General features: G+C 46.9%; 2 protein-coding genes and 1 pseudogene across 2 annotated transcripts; 2 read left to right on the forward strand and 1 right to left on the reverse strand.

The window, feature by feature from the left end:
- The first annotated feature begins 20 nt into the window (after positions 1 to 20).
- Positions 21 to 428, forward strand: LOC134222053 (histone H3.1-like). The gene has a single exon (XM_062701202.1). It carries the CDS (start codon positions 21 to 23, stop codon positions 426 to 428), a length of 408 nt encoding a protein of 135 aa, XP_062557186.1.
- A 15,793-nt stretch (positions 429 to 16,221) lies between these two features.
- Positions 16,222 to 16,622, reverse strand: LOC134227391 (histone H2A-like; annotated as a pseudogene).
- A 91-nt stretch (positions 16,623 to 16,713) lies between these two features.
- Positions 16,714 to 21,979, forward strand: LOC134222054 (histone H2B-like). Its single transcript, XM_062701203.1, has 2 exons — positions 16,714 to 17,034; positions 21,295 to 21,979. Exons 1-2 carry the CDS (start codon positions 16,714 to 16,716, stop codon positions 21,628 to 21,630), a joined length of 657 nt encoding a protein of 218 aa, XP_062557187.1. The 3' UTR covers positions 21,631 to 21,979.
- The last annotated feature ends 2,526 nt before the right edge of the window (positions 21,980 to 24,505 follow it).

Here is a 24,505-nt window from a genome sequence, read left to right on the forward strand (position 1 = left end):
ATCCAACCAAGTAACCGACTATGGCTCGCACCAAGCAAACCGCCCGGAAGTCAACCGGTGGAAAGGCCCCCCGCAAGCAGCTGGCGACCAACGCTGCTCGCAAGAGTGCCCCGGCCACCGGTGGGGTCAAAAAGCCACACCGTTTCCGGCCGGGCACTGTCGCCCTGCGTGAAATCCGTCGCTACCAGAAGTCCACCGAGCTGCTACTCCGCAAGCTTCCCTTTCAGCGTTTGGTCCGCGAAATCGCCCAGGACTTTAAAACCGACCTGCGCTTCCAGAGCTCGGCCGTAATGGCTCTGCAGGAAGCTTGCGAGGCATATCTGGTCGGTTTATTCGAAGACACCAACCTGTGCGCCATCCACGCGAAACGTGTCACCATTATGCCCAAGGACATCCAGCTTGCTCGTCGGATCCGTGGCGAGCGGTGAACGCAGCGCAGTGCAGCAGACGACAAACAATAACAAGGCCCTTTTCAGGGCCACTAGAGCGCATGACGAAAGAGATTGCTTGGGCCGACGACTGGGAATGAATCGCCTGCTTTGAGGGTGCTTACAGCAGGGTGACCAGACCACTCTAGTCGACAAAATAAATTCCCGGTAGGCTTTTCGATAGTTCTAACTGCTGTTTAATCAGAAAGGTTGTGAGATATTGATTGCACCCAGAAGCTATGTGGGAGGAAAATAATGAAAAGTGCACATATCGACGGTTTCGTGCAATACTGGCACAACTCGCAAAGCACAGAAAACGGTATGAAGTAACACTTGACAAAGACTCAGGTCGATATTCACAATGCATCAACATTTGTCGATTTTCGAAAAAATTGTATACCTCTAATTTATTGTTTTTTTTTTAGTTTTTCAATTGAAACATATAAGAGTAATCCTGATGAACCAAGACATGCAAAAATATCCATGGAAGTCGAAATATGAAAGATTTTTAACGTTGTTTCTGAACATTTTCAGATCTCGAGTTGTGCCTGTATTGCACGAAACCGTTGATACAGGAAAACATATTTAAAAGATTACAAAATGGTTCATTGATGAGCCATTTAAAAACAAAATTACCTAAATAATGTGCATATGTCTAATTTGTTTGTTCCTTCTAACGATCTAACAGTATAGACTTCATAAAAGTTCCTGAAAATATGGAAGCATTCTTCTGGATTCTTCGCAATTTTACCAGAATATTTATTGTAAAAGCAGTAAGGATTGTTGATAAAATTAAAGAAAATTATTTACAGCTCGTAAGACTTTTTGAACAAACACTTGAAAATAAGCAGGAATTTGAGAAAAAGCGATAAAACTTTATTAAATATCGATTGAAGACCTAGCATCACTATAAGTCATTATCAAAATCCAAAGAGGCTAAATATTGGTGAAAACTTACTACCTAGGAAACTACCTAATTGAAGGAATTATGATAAAATTATATTACCAAAATTTAATCAAATCAATATTTACTTCATCAAAGCATTGCATCGTTTCGGGACTGATTTGCAATTTGATTCTGTAGACTGACTGGCTGACTGGCTAACTGACTGACTGACTGACTGACTGACTGACTGACTGACTGACTGGCTGGCTGGCTGACTGACTGATAGTTAGTAGTAGAGTCCTGGGCTGGACTGGACCGGGAAAACGCAGTTAGGCGAAAGGAGAAGTCCACACACCATGGGGACGCCTCCTAGTCGACCGCCGACCTAGTAGTAGTAGTAGTAGTAGTAGTAGTAGTAGTAGTAGTAGTAGTAGTAGTAGTAGTAGTAGTAGTAGTAGTAGTAGTAGTAGTAGTAGTAGTAGTAGTAGTAGTAGTAGTGGTAGCAGTAGTAACGTTTTACCGTTTACAACCGTTACACAACAACAACACACAACACAATGCATTTACACACTAACCCAGCACACGTGCATTGTGGTTGCCAAACTACCACACGGATGTGTACTGGAGTGTCGGACTCGACCGTACCGGTAATACCGACGACTAAACTCCCTTGGGCTCCGCCATCGTTTCCCCCAGGAACTACCTCCCAGTACTACTTCTGGGGGGTGGCAGTACTAAACGTACTCGCTCATTCTCGCTCACACTGACTTGGGTGCTCACTCTATTGCACCCTCAAACACACCGTACATACTCTGCTGCACCTCTGTCATGCCGTGTGGGTCTGACTTGTGTGCCCACCCTTCTCATGCCATGTGGGGCTGACTTGTATGCCCGCCTCTCTCATACCGTGTGAGTCTGACTTGTATGCTCACCCAAACACTTGATTCACGCTCATGCACTCCATGCTTGCTCCATGATTCGAGGTAGAACGCAATGCCATGCTGCTCATTAGTGGTATGGATACAACCCCGGACAACCTCGTCGAGAGGATGTGCCGGGAGGAAGCTATATGGAATGCGGTGAACACAGCATCTCAACAGATTATGTCGAAACTGCAGCGGTGGTGGCGTCTTGAACAAAACCAACGAGTGCAGTAAGGGCACCTGTGATGCAGTGAACACTTTGCTCACCCCGAGGTTACTATCATAGCTTGCGATCGACGGGTGGTGAGGTAGCCACCCTTGAAGTCGATGTTGTGTCGGCAGTGTTGTCAAATGTCATTTGCATTCGTTTGTATAATTTTCCCAGAACTTGTTTCAGAAGGTAGCTATCAATTCATGTTGTATGACGAACTTATAGCGGTTAAATGGGCCTACAACTTTGTCTAACGAGACTTTGCTGTAAATATGTAATCTGGGGCGTGGGAGGCAAAATGTCATTCAAATGACATTATGCCAAATGACACGTGACATTTTGGAGAGTTTTCACTCTCCAGCCTTTGATGTTATACTTAGAGCAATGTACCCTTGGACAAAAATATAACCCTACTCAAGCGTTATGAGTACATTCAAAATTATGGAATAAATTTTGCTTCTAAAGAAAGTTATGAGCAAATTAGTCAAATGACATGCAGATGACATTTTACAAGCCTGGTTGTGTGTATTGACGTCAAGTGCGTTAGCATAGGCGTGAGCGTTCTCAATAGTCCCCCCATGATTTATTTATTTATTAACATACTAAGACCGGAGTGGCCTGTGCTGCACATAAAAGTCTTCTCCATTCAGCTCGGTCCATGGCTGCACTTCGCCAACCACGCAGTCTGCGGAGGGTCCGCAAATCGTCCTCCACCTGATCGATCCACCTTGCCCGCTGTGCACCTCGCCTTCCTGTTCCCGTCGGATCATTGTCGAGAACCATTTTCACCGGATTACTGTCCGACATTCTGGCTACGTGCCCGGCCCACCGCAGTCTTCCGATTTTCGCGGTGTGAACGATGAATGGTTCTCCCAACAGCTGATGCAACTCGTGGTTCATTCGCCTCCTCCACGTACCGTCCGCCATCTGCACCCCACCATAGATGGTACGCAGCACTTTCCTTTCAAAAACTCCCAGTGCGCGTTGGTCCTCCACGAGCATCGTCCAGGTCTCGTGCCCGTAGAGAACTACCGGTCTTATAAGCGTTTTGTAGATAGTCAGTTTGGTACGGCGGCGAGCCCAAGTACACGAATTCTTCAACCACCTCGATTTCGTCACCACCGATAGAAACTCGTGGTGGGTGGCTTACATTGACCTCTCTTGAGCCTCTTCCTATCATGTACTTCGTCTTCGACGTGTTGATGACTAGTCCAATTCGATTAGCTTCGCTTTTCAGTCTGATGTAGGCTCCCTCCATCCTCTCAAAGTTACGTGCCATCATATCAAGGTCGTCGGCGAAACCAAATAACTGGACGGACATCGTGAAAATCGTACCACTCGTGTCAATCCCTGCCTTTCGTATTACTCCCTCCAAAGCGATGTTGAATAGCAGACACGAAAGACCATCACCTTGCCGTAACCCTCTACGCGTTTCGAAGGGACTCGAGAATGCCCCTGAAACTCGAACTACGCACATCACCCGATCCATCGTTGCCTTGATCAACCGTATCAGTTTATCCGGAAATCCGTTTTCGTGCATTAGCTGCCATAGCTGGTCCCGATCGATTGTATCATATGCGGCTTTGAAGTCGATAAATAGATGATGTGTGGGCACGTTGTATTCGCGGCATTTCTGCAATACCTGACGTATGGCGAACACCTGGTCTGTGGTAGAGCGTTCACCCATAAATCCCGCCTGGTACTGCCCCACGAACTCTCTTGCAATTGGTGTTAGTCGGCGGCATAAAATTTGGGAGAGTACCTTGTAGGCGGCGTTCAGCAATGTGATTGCGCGGTAGTTGCTACAATCTCACAGTAGTAGTAGTAGTAGTAGTAGTAAAATTCTTCTTTATTTACACAATTTTTGTTCTACAATTATTTTTAACATGTACAGTGATCGGCCGGCTTGGCCCTCCAACTTCAATTTTAATTATTATTATTATTATTATTATTTTTATGTTTCTACTTAATTTTTAAAATATAATGTATCATGACGGCCTTCAGCAGGCGCTAGTGTGTTTTTTAAAATTTGATAACCTAACTACTATGTACACTAATATTTACAATAAAAATTTGATAACCTAGATTGGAACTAGCGCCCTAAGCGCTTGTTGGTCCGAGTGCAAGCAACGGACCCTAAACTTTTCTTTACACTCACCAAAGCGTTCATGTAAGGTTTTTATTCCGGCCAGACGGTGGACCTCGGATGTTCTTGTCCTGGGGGGGGGGGGGGGGGTTGAGGATCATCCTCAGGAATTTGTTTTGGACCCGTTGAAGTTTGAGGTGGTGGGTTTTAGCGCAGCTCTCCCAGACCGGCATGCCGTATTCGATCACAGGGAGCTTATTTTTCAGGGACAATGACGACCGGCGGTTGATCAAAGGGTACAGTAGTTTCAACAAGACGTTACACTTTGTCACCGTTTTGTCAACCTGCTGCCTGAAAATAAGCTTGCTGTCGAGGGTCAAGCCAAGGTAGTCGGCCTCATTGGCCCATTCCACAGTCGTGCCATTGAGGATGATTTTACAGTCCCCAGGCGGAACAAGTTTAGGGGATTTGGAGTGGGGGAAAATGATGACCTGGGTCTTCGCCGCGTTGATACAGATCTTCCAGCTGGTGAGGTACTCTGTCAGGGCATCCAGGCCTCGTTGGAGTTTTGCCACTAGCGCTCTGATCACTCTACCGTTGTAGACGATGGATGTGTCATCTGCGAACAGAGACAGAATGCCGCCTTCTGGAGGTTCTGGCATGTCGGAGGTGAACAGATTGAAAAGCAGGGGCCGAGGATACTGCCCTGGGGACGCCTGCGGCGATGTTGAACGCATTGGAACTCGCTCCGCTGATTGAGACCCGAAATGTCCTTGCCGACAGGTAATTGTTGATGATTTTCACCAGGTAGCTGGGAAGATTGTAGCGTTGTAGTTTGTACACCAGGCCATCATGCCATACATTGTCAAATGCCTTCTCGACATCGAGTAAGGCCATGGCGGATGTTTTCGAGACAAATTTGTTCCGTCTGAGGACGTTGGTAACTCAGGTCAGTTGGTGTACAGTTGACCGACCGCGTCGGAAACCAAACTGTTCCTCGAGCAAGATGTTGAGATTTTCGGCAGACTCAAGTAACCGGTGATGAATAGCTTTTTCGAATAGCTTGGATAACCCTGAGAGAAGGCTGATGGGTCGATAACTTTTGGGAGAGGAAGGATCCTTCCCAGGCTTCCGGATGGGGATGACTTTCGCTGACTTCCAGGACGATGGGAAGTAGCTGAGCCGGAGACACTGATTAAAGATCAGTGAGAGGTGCTCAAAGAACGGAGCACTCATGTGTTTGAGCTCGAGATTCAGGATGCTGTCGAAGCCTGGGGCCTTCATGTTCTTCGACGATTTGATATAGGCCGTCAATTCGCCAGCTGAGATCTCCAACTCCTCCGAGAAGTCGTTGGGAATCAAATGGATGTTGTTTGCATGCTCGTTGACGGCTGCTTCGTGAGGACTGGTGATGTTCTGCCCAAGATTGTGTGAGCTGACGAAGTGACGACCTATTTCAGCGACCTTCTCTGCAGGAGTTATCAAGCGATCCTTCGAGCCATTATTGTCTAGTGGGATCAAAGGTGGAATGGGCCGAGGCTTGGATTTTAGAATTTTGGTCATTTTCCAGAACGGCTTAGCATAATCTGGGAGAGTGCGGATCTTATTCGAGAAGTCGTTATTTTTGAGGTCCACCATTCTGGCCTTGATAATTTTTGTGATTCGATTGCAGCGTGCCTTAAGCTCAGGCAGTCCAGTACGCTGAAACTGCCTGCGAGTGACATTCCGCAATCGAATCAAATCTTTGGTGAGTGTATCGATGTTTAAGGAGTTGCTTACCTGCCGAGCCGTCGGTACGTGTTGCTCTCGGGCCGCCGTGATCGCCTCCTCGATAGCGCACAGCTGGCGGTCGATACTTTCCGGCGTCTCCGGACGCACCTCGTAGTCAACGGTGTTATCGACGCACTGCTGGAAACGCTGCCAGTTCACTCGGTGGTAGTTCCGCCGTAACTGCTGGTGCCGATTGACCGAGGAGCCCAGTTCCGCCACCACCGGATAGTGATCCGAACTGAGCTCCTGGTATACAACCGGCTGCGAGACGTGGTCACTCAGGTTTGTTACGTAGAGGTCGAGCGTTGCGTGGGCACCGGACCGACTCCGCCGAGTGTGGGAATCCGGGCTCAGGATCGTGTAGTGGCCTTCCTCCATGTCGTTGCTCCAGATGGTGCCGTTTCGATTGCCGCGACTGTTGCCCCAGGCTTGATGTTTGGCATTCAAGTCGCCGGCAATGATATACTGGCCTTGCCTCCGCGTCAGCTTGACGATGTCCTCCGAAGGGCAGCCGATGATCCATCGCCGGCTTTGGCTTGCGTTGGACAGTACGCCGCGATGAGCGCGATTGTGCCGACCGAAGTGGTGATTTCGACACCGATGGCCTCGATGACACTGAGCTGGAAGCTTGGAAGCAGACGACAGTTGATGTTGTAGCGAAGAGCGATGGCCACACCACCTCCCCTGGTCGGCCGGTCGAGTCGCACGATGCGGAAGTCCGGGATGTTGATGTTCACCTCCGGGTTTTTGAACGCCACGTCTATTTCCTTCTCCTCAAGGAAATCCTTCAGCTCGATTGTTTTGCTCTTTAGCGAGCAAGCGTTCCAGTTGACCAGGCCCACCCTAGCAGCCATTTTCAATGATGAACATGCCAAGTGTGAAGACCTGGTCGAATCGGGTTTTGCAGCCGCGCAGTCGAGTGGCGAGCTGCGCGAAGATCGGCATCAGTTGCTCCGGAGTGTACAGCGGGGCAGATTCTTCCGGTGGGACGGCTTCGTTCTCCGACGGGGAGCCGGGATGGCTGGAAAGTTCACCTCGTTGATTACAGGAACACGGTTCTTCTTCGGAATGGTCCTGGTGGAAGCCTTCTTCCGGATTTCCAGGAACTCGGCTCGCTTTGGGCAGCCCTTTGTGGTGGCCCGATGTTTGTCGCCACAGTTGGCGCACTTGGGATCGGCCACCTCCATTTTGTCGCACTCGTCAGTCGGATGGGGTTCGCCACACTTGTTGCAGCGCGGCTTCATGCGGCAGTTCCTGGTGCCGTGCCCGAAATTGAAGCAGTTGGTGCATTGCGTGACATCGCGGTGCACTGGCCGATATCGCTCCCAGTCAACGGCGGTGTAATTTATAACGCCAACCAGCTTCAGGCCCTTCCAGGTAGTGGAGCCGTGCTCCAGATGGATCAGGTAAAGCTGGTCGCGATATTTCCTCGCCTTGTCGTGACGAGCGATCTTGTGGACGGCTACTGGCTTCAGTCCGCAACTTTCAAGCTCTGCTTGGAGCTCTTCCTCCTTCATGTCGTGAAGTCCTCGCAGCAAAGCCTTGAGCGGCTTCGTGCCGGGGTGGTCATTATTAAGTATCAGTTTGGAAGTTTAGGAGGTTCGGTATATTAGAGATGAAGACACTTCTTTACTCTAGGCAGTCTGATCTAAAACTGATTCGCTCGTTCAGATCGACCCAAATCTATATTCCTCAGTTTCGTAGATACATTGAATACCACAGTATATACTATAAAGGTGGGTATACATCAGATCTTCCCCTTTGGAAAGCAGAGAACTTCATTCAAGTTAAACTTCATTCATTTCATTTTTTTTACCTAGGATCTATACTTAATATTATGCTCGAAAGCATGAAACTCAAAATAATAGAAAACATCAAACATCTTATAATTCGAAGGTGACATTAATCACCATAATAGTTCACTTATTTAAACATTACTTGTCCTTGTCCAATGGCCTTGGGTACCAAAATTCTTCCTGTCTAGTCGATTTGCGTAGACGTTTGGAACGTCTCAAATTCAAATCGCTCCGGTCGCTTGCAACTTGCTTTCGCTTTCTGTTCCGTCTGACTGGCAACGGCGAAGCTCCTGAGTCCACCACCATTTCTTCAAACTCCTGGCCATCGCGTTCCCCGACCCATTCGATCCGTTTTCGATTCCCGGCCTTTGCCTCGTTATCGTTTGCAATTGTCGTCGTGTAGAAATTGTTACGTTGGGTCTGTCGTTCGTCTCAGAGTCTTTCGCAATCCTCAGTTGGCTCCTGTGAGCCATAGTGACCGCGCTTCCAAGCTGTACCTGGAAGGTGTTCAGAGAAAATTTTCTTATAAAAACTGCCTTTAGCCATCTAATTTGATGGTGCGGGTTATGGTTTTTATACCATAACTCATCTCCGGCCATCAGTTTGTCAAAAGGATCAACTTTGGAATTTGCCAAAGTATCGTTCCTTAAATTTGATTCGTCATTGTCGGGTAATAAAGAGAGCTGATTTTATAATTACTTTTAGGGTGTAATAGATCAATTAAGGTCTTTGGTTTGTACGAGAATATCTTTGCTGATGGAAATTTTCCATCATCTGTCAAGTTGTAGTTCCTATAATTGATAAGAAAAAGATTGATTTGGTCCTCTAAATTTAATTCTGAAATTTCCAGTTCTAATAAGAATTTCTTCAAAACTTCCTTAACTGTTTTTACGGACCTTTCCGCCTGTCCGTTGCTTGACGGATTATAAGGAGGGCTTTTAAACACTTTAATGCCTTGTCTTTCCAAAAAGTCTACAAATGAATAGGAATTGAATGGTGGGCCTCCGTCAGATACCAACACGTCGGGCAATCCAAATCGTGCAAAAAAACCAATTAGCTTCCTCAATACTTTCTCATAATCTGTACCGTTACGCATCCATTCCACATCAATCCATTTTGAATAACTATCAACAATTAGTAAAATGTATGTCTTTGAAAATAAAAGAAGTCAATATGAATCCTACTGAAAGGCCTTGTGGTGGGTATCCATTTAGATTCAATTTTCTGCTTCGGCACTATTCTCATGCTATTGCATATGTCACATTTAGCTACAAAGTTTTCTACATCCAAGTTAATTCCAAACCAAAATACGGAAAAACGAGCCAGTCTTTTCATTTTTACGATGCCCGAATGATTTGCGTGCAAAAGTTTAAGCACAGCTTTTTGCAATGTATATGGAATGACAACTCGGTTCCTATATAATAAACAGCCATCAATAAATTCTAAATCATGTTGATTTGCATATACATCTGCTAATTTCTTATCAACTTTCTCTGGCCAACCTTGTAATGTGTATGAAATAATATTTTGTAAAAACTCATCCGCTTCCGTTGCCTTGGCCACCACATTCAAATCTATCGGAAAATCCTTCGAAAAATTGATACTACCAATCTGTTCTACATCTAAACTTTCAGGAATACTTTGTTCTAAAGGAAAACGCGAACAGAAATCCGCGTTACCCATTTTATCCGAAGGTCGATATTGAATTTCAAAATCATATATTGATAATTCCAATATGTAACGTTGAAGCCTTGTGACATAAATAGAGTGCTTGCCCATTTTTCCAAAAATACCAACTAGTGGCTTATGATCCGTAAAAACATCAAACTTTTTACCGTATAAGTATTTATGAAATTTCTTGATAGTGCAAACGAGTGCCAATGCTTCCAAATGAAGGATAGGGTATTTTTTGTGCGTCATTCAACGAAAACGAAGTAAACGAAATTGGTTTCTGTACACCGGCTATAGTATTAGCTCTCACTCCCCCAGTCCATATCCAGAAGCATCTGTAACAACAGCTATGGGTTTTTTGGATCTTAATACTCTAAAAGCTTGGCTTCCAACAAGGATTTGTTACTAACTTTAAAGCTTTTTCACATGCTCCATCCCAATCAAATTTAACTTTATTTTTAAAAAGATAAAGGATGCAATTTTGTGGATAAATGAGGAATGAACTTATTATAGAAATTTATTAAACCAAGGAATGATTTTAGTTCAGTTACGTTAGTAGGCACTTTTGCACTCTTCACAGTCAATATTTTATCCGGACTCGGCATTAGCCCTCTCTCGCTCAGTATGTGTCCCAAATAAGGTAATTCCGAAAAGAAAAACTACATTTCTCCAGATTCACCTTAATGTTGAATTTTTCTAGCCTTTGCAGAACCATATGTAATTTTTTTACAATCTTCCAGGTCCACACCTGCGATGAGAACATCGTCTAAATAACACGAAACAAGCTCAATTCCATCTAACACTTGATCCATTACCTGTTGAAAAATGGATGCACTCGCGGATGCGCCTTGTGGTAAACGATTATATATATATAGACCCTTAATGGTATTAATCACCATAAATTTCTTCGATCTATCAGTCAATGTCAACTGTGTGTACGCCCCCTCTAAATCCAATGCACAAAATACCCGGCATCCCGCCAATTTAGCAAAAATGTCTTGGGGTACTGGTAGAGGATACGTATTTGGGACAATCAGTTGATTTATCGAAGTCTTACAATCAATTATGAGACGAATATCTGCATTTTATATAACTATTACCACTGGTGAAACCCATTCACTAGTTTTAATAGGGGTGATAACTTTCTGCTCTTCCAATTTAGTCAAATATTCTAAAACTTTTTCCCTCAATCTATATGGGACATCGTATGCTTTTTTGAAAATAGGAGAACCCTCCTTCATGACCAAATCCGCCTCAAAATTTTTAATAGGTGTCGAAAAATCTTTCGCAAAACTTTTGTAAATTTCCTCTTAACTTGTGCCACTAAGTCACCGCCTTGAAGATCAATCATGCAATTGATATTACTTGAACCATTAAAATATTGTTTCCAATTTGGAAAGAAAATATTTAACCAAGTTCTTCCCAACAATGGCACAAAAGCATAGTTGCCTTTCAACACCAATAACTGTAATTTGGCCAATTTATCCCTTAGTTTGACAATGACCTCTACTTCTCCTTCAACACTTAGATTTGAACCATTCACAACAATTAATTTTTTATCACTAGTCTTCAAAGGTATTCTGAAATTTGCATAATATTGATCTTCACTCATTACAGTAACGGATGACCCACTATCAATCTCCATTTTAAATAATTTCCCGTCAATTTCAACCTGTACAAAACAGGCGTCAGTAAGTTTGTTAACACAAGACATCATCATACACTGTAATTCACCTGAATTGTCATTATCGTCGTCATCCGTCCTCATACACTGCATCCGTTCGCAAAGATCCTGATTAGATTGCTGGTAATCGTCTTCGTCAACTGTCCCCGTAAAATTAACTGCATCACGCTTCATATTCTTCAGCCTAAAACATTTTCGTTTAATGTGACCTCTCACACCGCAGAAATCACACACTAGATCTGCATGAGGCCGACTAATGTTCCTCTTCCACTCCATAGGCTTCACACTATTGTAACTCCTGATATGCCTTTGTTCATTTCTGCCCAAAAAACCTCTTCCTGTTTGTGCTCCACGAAAAGATCTATTAAAACCCAACCTACTTTTCACGGGTCCTCTATTTGAACCAGATTGTCCAGAATTATTATAGCGATAAACTGCCGCCAGCTTTTCTAGAGCGGAGCCGTTAGGAGATCTTATCGGAGCAATTTGAGCGAAATTTACACCATCTTGTAGCCTTCGTGCATTAGTCCCAGCCATTTCCCACGTTGTACAAATTTTTTCAGCTGACGCTAAAGTTAAATTTTCTTCATTGAATAAACGTTGTTGGAGTAGTTTGTCCCTTACACCCGCTACTATTCTGTCTCTAATGGCTGAATTTTTGAAGTCGGCAAAATTGCAAAATTCAGCCTGCAATTTGATAGATAGAATAAAATCTTCAATCGATTCATCAGGCTGCTGAAAACGGTTATTAAATTTATATCGTTGAATTAAATCTGTTTCTGTTTTATCAAATCTCGACTTCAATCTATTCACTAATTCTTCAAAAGACGCATTGTTTAATTCACCATTGGGAAACAAAAGTTTTAGTTCGGAGAATACGGTTGGGCCACTCATTGTAATAAGATGTGCTTTTTTCATATCTTCTGCCACATTGTTTACCACAAAAAAATATCCTAGGCGTTCAATCCAATCAGCGAAGGAATTACCTTTACGAAATGGCTCTATTGTTAAAGAAACATTGGATTGTGCCATATTGATTTCAATCTGATTTCTCTACAACGGTAGGGCCAATAAAGGGAAAAAGTGGAATGAGCTTACCGGAGTTGAAGAAGCTGTCGACCTTCGCCGCAAACAGCAGGACAATCTACCTTCTGGCAGAGATGGTTCAATGGTGTGAGCACTTGGATTGGATTGGAAGTTAAACGTGATGATTTACGGACCACCAACAATACTCCTGAATTTGATTTCAGTACCTAGATGAATTAGAGAAGAAACCGTTAATAATAGAAACTAGCAATTTTCTTTCAACAGCTAAATCAACTTTTTGGTTTAGCTTGATCACTTTGCTCTTTACACTCGCTCTCTATTGAATATACCTATATATCACACTTTTTCCAAAATGGTGTTACGTAAGGTTGTATAAATGTATGTCTGTTAATATCGCATTAGTACTAGTTAGTATTAACACTTTTTTTTTTTAATAATTTATATTGAAAAGTTAACTTTTAAGCTTACACTGCTCAACTTTTTTTTTTATCCGCACTCTGCAGTATTATCCTTGATCCAATCAATCCGTTGGCGCGAAACGAACGATAGCCACGTAGCACGTGTTTCAGCAGCCGCTTCTATTGTTTCTCGGCCTATGGATACTGCACTCGTAGTATGGCTGCTAATTCAATTAAAGACAATGTGATGACCACTTGTACTTAGTACAATGACGAAACTGAACTTCACACGCGAACAATGGTAAAATGCCTTCGTCTCGTCGCCACTATTAAGTATCAGTTTGGAAGTTTAGGAGGTTCGGTATATTAGAGATGAAGACACTTCTTTACTCTAGGCAGTCTGATCTAAAACTGATTCGCTCGTTCAGATCGACCCAAATCTATATTCCTCAGTTTCGTAGATACATTGAATACCACAGTATATACTATAAAGGTGGGTATACATCAGTCATGAGTGTAGTACTCATACTTGTGGACCTCGAGGAGCTCCACGACGGATTGATGATGGTCCCTGTTGGCCGGCATCACTTTCACGCCCTCGCTGCAGAGCCGAAAAGTACATTTCAGCCCCTTAGCGATCAGCTGGCGAATTTTTGGGCGTAAATCCGGCGGATCGCCCTTCACAAACACGGGCGGGCACTTCTCCTTCCGCTCCGGTTGCACCTGCGGCAGCTGCGATTGCTGCTTCTTCCTCTTTTTCGGCGGATTGCCGGCGTCATCAAGCGGCAACGGCGAGAACACCTTGCTCTGCAAAAGCTGCTTGGAGGGGTTACCCGCGCCTCCAAGAGCAGTGCGCTTAGGCACTTTTCCAGCGACCGAATCGGCCACCGAGTCTCCCCTGACGGGTCCGGGAGAAAAGAACGCCAACGCGACAAGCGAAAACGAAAAACAGCGAAAGAACGAGAAAAAAAAAACACTTCGAAAAAATGCGCGAGCAAAAAACACGTCCGTACGTGTTGCTGTCTCGAACTGGGGATTGCTACAATCCAGCTTATCGCCCTTTTTGTAGATGGGACACACGACACCTTCCATCCACTCCTGCGGCAGAACCTCATCCTCCCAAACCTTGGTTATCACCCAGTGCAGCGCTCTAGCCAGTGCCTCACCACCGTGTTTAAACAGCTCTCCTGGTAGTTGGTCAACTCCAGGGGCTTTGTTGTTTTTCAGCTGGCCGATCTCCTCCTGGATTTCCTGGAGATTCGGAGCCGGAAGTCGCATGTCCTGCGCGCGTGCTCCTAGGTTCATTACCATACCGCCATCGTTGTCTGCCATATCGCCATTCAGGTGCTCTTCGTAGGGCTGCCGCCACCTTTGGATCACCTCACGCTCGTTTGTAAGAAGGTTCCCGTTTGTGTCCTTACACATATCGGGCTGTGGCACGTGGCCCTTACGTGAACGGTTCATCTTCTCATAGAACTTTCGTGCGTTATTAGCGCGGTACAGTTCCTCCGTCTCTCCACGGTCTCGATCTTCCTGCTGGCGCTTTTTCCTCCGGAAAATCGAGTTTTGTCTGTTCCGCTTTCCGTTTTTAAAGGCGGCTGTCAGGGCTGTTTTTTGTCCCACCTAACACCAGGACTTGGGCTTGTGCGCTTTGAGCGGCACACGGTAGCTCTGGCGGAGCCTACTTGCGGATGCATGCAGCTTTTTATAGAGGTTTAACAGGGCCCACTGTCAAACCCCACCACATCCTAGGCAGGCGCCACAACTCGCCATGATGTATTGCTTAATTGCGGGCCAGGGGTACGGACTGGCGAAAGGGTTTTGGTTTTAGTGGGTCGGGTAAAAGTTACATGACAAACCCATCCCCACACTACCTGAGTTGCCTTCTCAGGTGTCTTTTTTTTTTTACAAGGGAGAATGCATTTACACACTAACCCAGTACACGTGCATTGTAGTTGCCAAACTACCACACGGAAGTGTACTGGAGTGTCGGACTCGACCCTACCGGTAATACCGACTAAACTCCCTTGGGTCCACCATCGTTTCCCCAGGAACTACCTCGCAGTACTACTTCTGGGGGGACGGCAGTACTAAGCGTACTCACTCATTATCGCTCACACAGGCACTCGTCCCACGCGAGACTGACTTGGGTGCTCGCACCCCATTCACTCCATTTGAGTCTTACTTGGATGCTCTCCCGGACGCTCCGCTGCCATGCCTCGAGGTGTCAATAGCGGTAACTGCCTGGGCCTACAGATATTGCGCTACGACACTCTGCCTCAGCACGAGCAGATCAATCACAAAACTGCCGAAGCAGACCATACGCTACCCTGCCGAAGCAGGGACACTCCCCATGCACCACATGTGCACAACTGTAGGTGTGTGGGTACAACCCACTGCTACCCTGCCGCCGAAGCAGCTTCTCCAAAGACCATTCGCTCCATGTGACCCTTTTCGGGTGCTCACTCTAACACTCCACTGCAATGCCTCGAGGTGTCGATGGGATACCTCGACTCCTGCCTCAGCATGTGCAGTCCATACTCAGACTTCTGCTGCGCTTTGAGGTGACAATAGCGGCGGAGACACGCTATGACACTCCTGCCTCAGCACAACCAGATCACTCACTCCCTGCCGAAGCAGCTCACGCGCTACCCTACCGAAGTAGGTACACTCCACAACTTATTCTAACACTCCACTGCCATGCCTCGAGGTGTCGATAGCGGTATGTGGGGACTAATCAACGATACTACGCTACGACACTCTTACCTTAGCATGTGCAGTCCATACTCAGACTTCTGCTGCGCTTCGAGGTGGCCATAGCGGCGGCGACTCGCTATGACACTCCTGCCTCAGCACAACAGATCACTCACTCCCTGCCGAAGCAGCTCACGCACTACCCTACCGAAGTAGGGACACTCCACATGCCAGTTGGCACTCCCTCCCTGGGCTTGTGCTTTTGAAGCGGCACACAGTCGCTTTGATAGAGTCCGCTTACGGGCACTTGTGGTTTTTGGGAGGGATTTTAGCAGAGCCCACTGCTAAATCCCACCACGCCCTAGGCAGTTCTCCTGACTCGCAGACAGCTGGGGAGGGTCGTCAAGCCCTTGGACATCATGCTGTTCCTGCTGTCCCTGCTGCCCCCTTCTCAGGTGTCTGGTAAAACGTAACAGCCCTGCAATGATTGCGCCTCCTGTAATGAAGATAGTCACAAAACATATAACAAAAGTCCCGGATGCGTTCGCACTTCCTTTCCTTCTGGGAAATTGGCCACTGGTCGTCCTGAAAAGGACGGTTTCTTTCAGGTAGTTGGGTTGGGTTGGGTTTGGGCTGTTGTGTTCAGGTGGTGGCGGCCGACTTCTTCTCGGTCCTCTTCGGCAGCAGAACCGCCTGTATGTTGGGCAAGACGCCACCTTGGGCGATAGTTACGCCAGCAAGCAGCTTGTTCAACTCCTCATCGTTACGGATAGCCAGCTGCAGATGGCGGGGAATGATGCGAGTTTTTTTGTTATCGCGAGCGGCATTTCCTGCTAGCTCGAGCACTTCCGCTGCCAGGTACTCCATCACGGCGGCCAGATAGACCGGGGCACCGGCACCCACACGTTCGGCGTAGTGACCCTTCCGGAGCAGACGGTGGATGCGACCAACCGGGAACTGCAACCCAGCGCGTACGGAGCGGGATTTCGGCTTTCCCGGACTTTGCCTCCCTTGCCACGGCCAGACATCGTTTTGGTTGGTTGGTTGTTTGGTTGGTTGCGCCTGATTTGATGATCGCCGCGCTCAGTTGGTGGCTGGATGACTGACTGGATGAGAGAGATGCCGGAAAAGATGCCTTGGCACTGGTTTTGCGCAACAGCACTGGCATCGAGCGAACGAAAGGCGGTGCCAGCAAGCGGTCACCAATGGTACCGAACACCGAAGGGGCGGTCCCTCGGTCTGCATTGCGCTGGGATACTGGCAAGCCGATGGCAGTTCGAAAGAACGAACGACGCACCGAAGTACCACCCAAGCATGGCACCGAAAACCGGCGGCGGCGGCGGCGGAAAGGCAGCGAAAAAGGCGGCAACGGCTGCAACGGGCAGCGGCAGCGGGAGCGGGACCAAGGCTCAGAAAAACATCGTCAAGGGCGACATTCCAGTTCGAGACAGCAACACGTACGGACGTGTTTTTTGCTCGCGCATTTTTTCTAAGTGTTTTTTCTCGTTCTTTCGCTGTTTACGTTTTCGCTTGTCGCGTTGGCGTTATTTTCTCCCGGACCCGTCATGGGAGACACGGTGGCCGATTCGGTCGCTGGAAAAGTGCCTAAGCGCACTGCTCTTGGAGGCGCGGGTAACCCCTCCAAGCAGCTTTTGCAGAGCAACGTGTTCTCGCCGTTGCCGCTTGATGATGCCGGCAATCCGCCGAAAAAGAGGAAGAAGCAGCAATCGCAGCTGCCGCAGGTGCAACCGGAGCGGAAGGAGAAGTGCCCGCCTGTGTTTGTGAAGGGCGATCCGCCGGATTTACGCCCAAAAATTCGCCAGCTGATCGCTAAGGGGCTGAAATGTACTTTTCGGCTCTGCAGCGAGGGCGTGAAAGTGATGCCGGCCAACCGGGACCATCATCAATCCGTCGTGGAGTTCCTCGAGGTCCACAAGTATGAGTACTACACTCATGACCATCCCGGCACGAAGCCGCTCAAGGCTTTGCTGCGAGGACTTCACGACATGAAGGAGGAAGAGCTCCAAGCAGAGCTTGAAAGTTGCGGACTGAAGCCAGTAGCCGTCCACAAGATCGCTCGTCACGACAAGGCGAGGAAATATCGCGACCAGCTTTACCTGATCCATCTGGAGCACGGCTCCACTACCTGGAAGGACCTGAAGCTGGTTGGCGTTATAAATTACACCGTCGTTGACTGGGAGCGATATCGGCCAGTGCACCGCGATGTAACGCAATGCACCAACTGCTTCAATTTCGGGCACGGCACCAGGAACTGCCGCATGAAGCCGCGCTGCAACAAGTGTGGCGAACCCCATCCGACTGACGAGTGCGACAAAATGGAGGTGGCCGATCCCAAGTGCGCCAACTGTGGCGACAAACATCGGGCCACCACAAAGGGCTGCCCAAAGCGAGCCGAGTTCCTGGAAATCCGGAAGAAGGCTTCCACCAGGACCATGCCGAAGAAGAACCGTGTTCCTGTAATCAACGAGGTGAACTTTCCAGCCATACCTGCTCCCCGTCGTGTGATTCCAATACTCCCACCGCTACAGCCGCATAAGCGACTGGCAGCGGCAGCTGCATCGGTCCAAGCTCCAACATCGTCGTCACCATCCACCAGCGAATGGCCCCCGCTTCCTCCTCCTGGGTTCCGTCGGCAGTCGGAGAACGAAGCCGTCCCACCGGAAGAATCTGCCCCGCTGTACACTCCGGAGCAACTGATGCCGATCTTCGCGCAGCTCGCCACTCGACTGCGCGGCTGCAAAACCCGATTCGACCAGGTCTTCACACTTGGCATGTTCATCATTGAAAATGGCTGCTAGGGTGGGCCTGGTCAACTGGAACGCTTGCTCGCTAAAGAGCAAAACAATCGAGCTGAAGGATTTCCTTGAGGAGAAGGAAATAGACGTGGCGTTCATCACCGAAACGCACCTAAAACCGGAGGTGAACATCAACATCCCGGACTTCCGCATCGTGCGACTCGACCGGCCGCCCAGGGAGGTGGTGTGGCCATCGCTCTTCGCTACAACATCAACTGTCGTCTGCTTCCAAGCTTCCAGCTCAGTGTCATCGAGGCCATCGGTGTCGAAATCACCACTTCGGTCGGCACAATCGCGCTCATCGCGGCGTACTGTCCAACGCAAGCCAAAGCCGGCGATGGATCATCGGCTGCCCTTCGGAGGGACATCGTCAAGCTGACGCGGAGGCAAGGCCAGTATATCATTGCCGGCGACTTGAATGCCAAACATCAAGCCTGGGGCAACAGTCGCGGCAATCGAAACGGCACCATCTGGAGCAACGACATGGAGGAAGGCCACTACACGATCCTGAGCCCGGATTCCCCACTCGGCTGAGTCGGTCCGGTGCCCACGCAACGCTCGACCTCTACGTAACAAACCTGAGTGACCACGTCTCGCAGCCGGTTGTATACCAGGAGCTCAGTTCGGATCACTATCCGGTGGTGGCGGAACTGGGCTCCTCGGTCAATCGGCACCAGCAGTTACGGCGGAACTACCACCGAGTGAACTGGCAGCGTTTCCAGCAGTGCGTCGATAACACCGTTGACTACGAGGTGCGTCCGGAGACGCCGGAAAGTATCGACCGCCAGCTGTGCGCTATCGAGGAGGCGATCACGGCGGCCCGAGAGCAACACGTACCGACGGCTCGGCAGGTAAGCAACTCCTTAAACATCGATACACTCACCAAAGATTTGATTCGATTGCGGAATGTCACTCGCAGGCAGTTTCAGCGTACTGAACTGCCTGAGCTTAAGGCACGCTGCAATCGAATCACAAAATTATCAAGGCCAGAATGGTGGACCTCAAAATAACGACTTCTCGAATAAGATCCGCACTCTCCCAGATTATGCTAAGCCGTTCTGGAAAATGACCAAAATTCTAAAATCCAAGCCTCGGCCCATTCCACCTTTGATCCCACTAGACAATAATGGCTCGAAGGATCGCTTGATAACTCCTGCAGAGAAGGTCGCTGAAATAGGTCGTCACTTCGTCAGCTCACACAATCTTGGGCAGAACATCACCAGTCCTCACGAAGCAGCCGTCAACGAGCATGCAAACAACATCCATTTGATTCCCAACGACTTCTCGGAGGAGTTGGAGATCTCAGCTGGCGAATTGACGGCCTATATCAAATCGTCGAAGAACATGAAGGCCCCAGGCTTCGACAGCATCCTGAATCTCGAGCTCAAACACATGAGTGCTCCGTTCTTTGAGCACCTCTCACTGATCTTTAATCAGTGTCTCCGGCTCAGCTACTTCCCATCGTCCTGGAAGTCAGCGAAAGTCATCCCCATCCGGAAGCCTGGGAAGGATCCTTCCTCTCCCAAAAGTTATCGACCCATCAGCCTTCTCTCAGGGTTATCCAAGCTATTCGAAAAAGCTATTCATCACCGGTTACTTGAGTCTGCCGAAAATCTCAACATCTTGCTCGAGGAACAGTTTGGTTTCCGACGCGGTCGGTCAACTGTACACCAACTGGCCGGAGTTACCAACGTCCTCAGACGGAACAAATTTGTCTCGAAAACATCCGCCATGGCCTTACTCGATGTCGAGAAGGCATTTGACAATGTATGGCATGATGGCCTGGTGTACAAACTACAACGCTACAATCTTCCCAGCTACCTGGTGAAAATCATCAACAATTACCTGTCGGCAAGGACATTTCGGGTCTCAATCAGCGGAGCGAGTTCCAATGCGCACAACATCGTCGCAGGCGTCCCCCAGGGCAGTATCCTCGGGCCCCTGCTTTTCAATCTGTTCACCTCCGACATGCCAGAACCTCCAGAAGGCGGCATTCTGTCTCTGTTCGCAGATGACACATCCATCGTCTACAACGGTAGAGTGATCAGAGCGCTAGTGGCAAAACTCCAACGAGGCCTGGATGCCCTGACAGAGTACCTCACCAGCTGGAAGATCTGTATCAACGCGGCGAAGACCCAGGTCATCATTTTCCCCACTCCAAATCCCCTAAACTTGTTCCGCCTGGGGACTGTAAAATCATCCTCAATGGCACGACTGTGGAATGGGCCAATGAGGCCGACTACCTTGGCTTGACCCTCGACAGCAAGCTTATTTTCAGGCAGCAGGTTGACAAAACGGTGACAAAGTGTAACGTCTTGTTGAAACTACTGTACCCTTTGATCAACCGCCGGTCGTCATTGTCCCTGAAAAATAAGCTTGCTGTCTACAAGCAAATCACCTGTGATCGAATACGGCATGCCGGTCTGGGAGAGCTGCGCTAAAACCCACCACCTCAAACTTCAACGGGTCCAAAACAAATTCCTGAGGATGATCCTCAACACCCCCCCCCCCCAGGACAAGAACATCCGAGGTCCACCGTCTGGCCGGAATAAAAACCTTACATGAACGCTTTGGTGAGTGTAAAGAAAAGTTTAGGGTCCGTTGCTTGCACTCGGACCAACAAGCGCTTAGGGCGCTAGTTCCAATCTAGGTTATCAAATTTTTATTGTAAATATTAGTGTACATAGTAGTTAGGTTATCAAATTTTAAAAAACACACTAGCGCCTGCTGAAGGCCGTCATGATACATTATATTTTAAAAATTAAGTAGAAACATAAAAATAATAATAATAATAATAATTAAAATTGAAGTTGGAGGGCCAAGCCGGCCGATCCCTGTACATGTTAAAAATAATTGTAGAACAAAAATTGTGTAAATAAAGAAGAATTTTACTACTACTACTGTCAAGGGCGACAAACAACCGAAGCGGAAACTACGGAGGAAGGAAAGCTACGCCATCTACGTTTACAAGGTGTTGAAGCAGGTCCACCCGGACACTGGCGTCTCGTCGAAGGCGATGAGCATCATGAACAGCTTCGTAAACGACATCTTCGAGCGTATCGCGGCCGAGGCCTCCCGTCTGGCGCACTACAACAAACGCTCAACGATCACCAGCCGCGAGATTCAGACCGCCGTTCGCCTCCTGCTGCCGGGCGAGCTGGCCAAGCACGCTGTCTCGGAGGGCACCAAAGCCGTCACCAAGTACACCAGCTCCAAGTGAACAAGCGAGGTTTTCGGAGACGTACCCCCACAGATACCAAAACGGCCCTTTTCAGGGCCCCAGCGGCACTCACAGAGGAGAGAGAGAGAGAGAGAGAGAGAGAGAGAGAGAGAGAACGATGTTTTGACATTGTGACGTTTCCTTTCCGACCTACTGGCCCCTATCCGGTTCTCTGTTGGAATATTATTTTCGCTATTCTTTTTCTTCCGACATTCGCACTGAGTGACCAGCCCACTGAGGTCTGCCGTGTAGTATTTTGTAGTGTTTTATACGATTCACAGTATTTTCTTCTTTGTATACTTGCTACAGCTCACGATTCGGCGCCAAGGCAAGTCAAGTTTTTTTTCGTTTTTTTTTTTTGTGCGCACCACTTTTCGCTCGAAAAACCCGAAAGCTCTCCGGTCCGCCGCTTTTAACGTCCATGCTTCATGTCCAGAAAAGGGCCGGGCCACTGGTAGAATCAAAGTTTTACATAGAGCAAATTTCGTTTCCGTCTGCATGTTGCAGGACCTAAGCTGGTTACGTAGAAGGCCCTATACGCAGCAGCCTTCATTGGCACATGTCACAAGCGTGCCAAGGTAAACAAATGCTTCAACTACTTCTAACACATCCCCATCAAGCACAACCTCTGCACCAACACCACTAGGTCTTTCTCTATCTCTACCTCCCACCATGTACGTTGTCTTGGTAGCGTTAATGGCTAAGCCTATCCTCGCCGTTTCCCTCTTCAGTGGGACAACAGCCTCCATATCGTCCGCAAAGCCCAGGAACATATGCGGCTGTGTGATGATAGTGCCGTTCCTCTGCGCCCTCGAGTGCAACGTTGAACAATAAATTCGAAAGAGCTTCAGTCCGCCTAAAGTCACAAACAAGGTTGACACTTAACTTTTGTTTTTTTTTTTTAACCTACATTGGCGCCCAGAATGAAGTGCCGATCTTCGATATTCTTTCAGGGAACGATGAAGTTAATCATCCTGAACGCGTCAGTTTTATTTTGACTCAAAATTGAAAGGAACATTGTTTAATTTGAAAATAGCTGAAAAATGCTTCCTCGACATTTTCGGTCCTGTATGACGTAAGGATTCAAACGCACTAGCAAAACACCGCAGGGCACTTGACTCAACCTTTGACAGTTAATATATGGGCCTGACGTTTTGGGCTGATGGTTGATTCGTTCTGAAATGTTGCACAGGCCAATATTTCCCTCAAAATATATTAAACATAAAAATAATATTTTAACTGATTTAGACTTTTACCAGATTTTTTATAACATCGGTTCAAGTATTCTTGACCGATGCACTATCGTTTGCAACCATAAACGAGGTAAGGCTTTAGGACTCAATTAAATTTCCGTTTATGTATCGTATTTTTGTGTTTTACATCGGTGTACAATTATGAAGTGGTTGGCCTTTAGGCCCTTTAGCTTTGATTTTTATTTATTATTTGTACAGTGTCTGTTTTGTTTTGAAATTCTATTTTACATTATAGCCTTATGTAGGCATTCGTTAATTTTCAAAATTTGACAACCTAGCTACCTATTTACACTAATATTTACATAAAATTTGATAACCTAATTGACTATAAGCGCCCTAATCGCTTCTTGGTCCGAGAAGGCGCAACGAACCCTGAACCTTTCCTTGCACTCACCAAAGCGCTCATGTAATGTTTTAATCCCGGCCAGACGGTTGACCTCAGATGTTCTTGTCCTGGGAGGGGTGTGCATGATCATCCGCAGGAACCTGTTTTGGGCCCGTTGTAATTTGAGATGGTGGGTCTTAGCGCAGCTCTCCCAGACCGGCATGCCGTATTCGATCACGACGACCGACGATTGATCAAAGGATACAGTAGTTTCAACAAGACGTTACACTCTTCGTCACCGTTGCCGTTGCCTGAAAATAAGCTTGCTGTCGAGGGTCAAGCCACGGTAGTCGGCCTCGTTGGCCCATTCCACAGTCGTGCCTTTGAGGATGATTTTACAGTCCCCAGGCGGAGCATGTTTAGGAGATTTAGAGTGGGGGAAAACGATGACCTGGACGAACTTGTTCCGTCTGAGGACGTTGGTAACTCGAGTCAGTTGGTGCACGGTAGACCGACCGCGTCGGAAACCAAACTGTTCCTCGAGCAAGATGTTGAGATTTTCGGCAGACTTGTGACCGTTCATTTTCGGGTCACAATTAAATATTTGGTGGGAAGGCCAATTAGTGGTTTAGCTCCAAAAAAAATTGTTATAAATGTTTTGTGTTGTCATAAATGTCTGAATATTAAATAAATGTCTGTCTCCACTTTTTGTAGTGTTTGAGTGATATTTATTTTGTGTTCAGTAGCTTTTGGTTGATGTCTCCAGATTTATTATTTATTTTGTTTGTTTCGTTCACTCCAACTTTAGTTTATTCATTTATTTATTTATTCATTTATTTATTTATTTATTTCTTATTTATTTATTAATTAAAAAGTTTATTTATTTCTTATTTATTTATTTATTAAAAAGTTTATTTATTTATATATTTATTTTGTTTGCACTTTGATATTTATTTACTTATTTATTCAGGCATAGTTTTTTCTTAATTTTTATTTTGATATTTATTTAAATTGATAAGCGGAAACAAGTGTTAGGGACTTTTTAATTGTTAAGGCTTAGCATGCAGCCAGTGTCGGAGTGAATATTTAAAGTAGTATGGGACATCAGCCAGCTCAATACGTGAGCGTAGATACCGTGGACCCCCGGTAATATGACCGTTTTTAATCTGAACACTTTTTAATTTGAACCCCGTTAGTTTGAACATCGTTCAAATTAAAAATGGTTCAAACGTCATTTAGCACGTGGAATCGAGAAAAGAAAAATTGAACATCGTAAAACGGAACGCAGAATCAAAAC

Source organism: Armigeres subalbatus, chromosome 3 (assembly GCF_024139115.2).
Source record: "Armigeres subalbatus isolate Guangzhou_Male chromosome 3, GZ_Asu_2, whole genome shotgun sequence".
Classification (NCBI taxonomy): Eukaryota; Metazoa; Arthropoda; class Insecta; order Diptera; family Culicidae; genus Armigeres; species Armigeres subalbatus.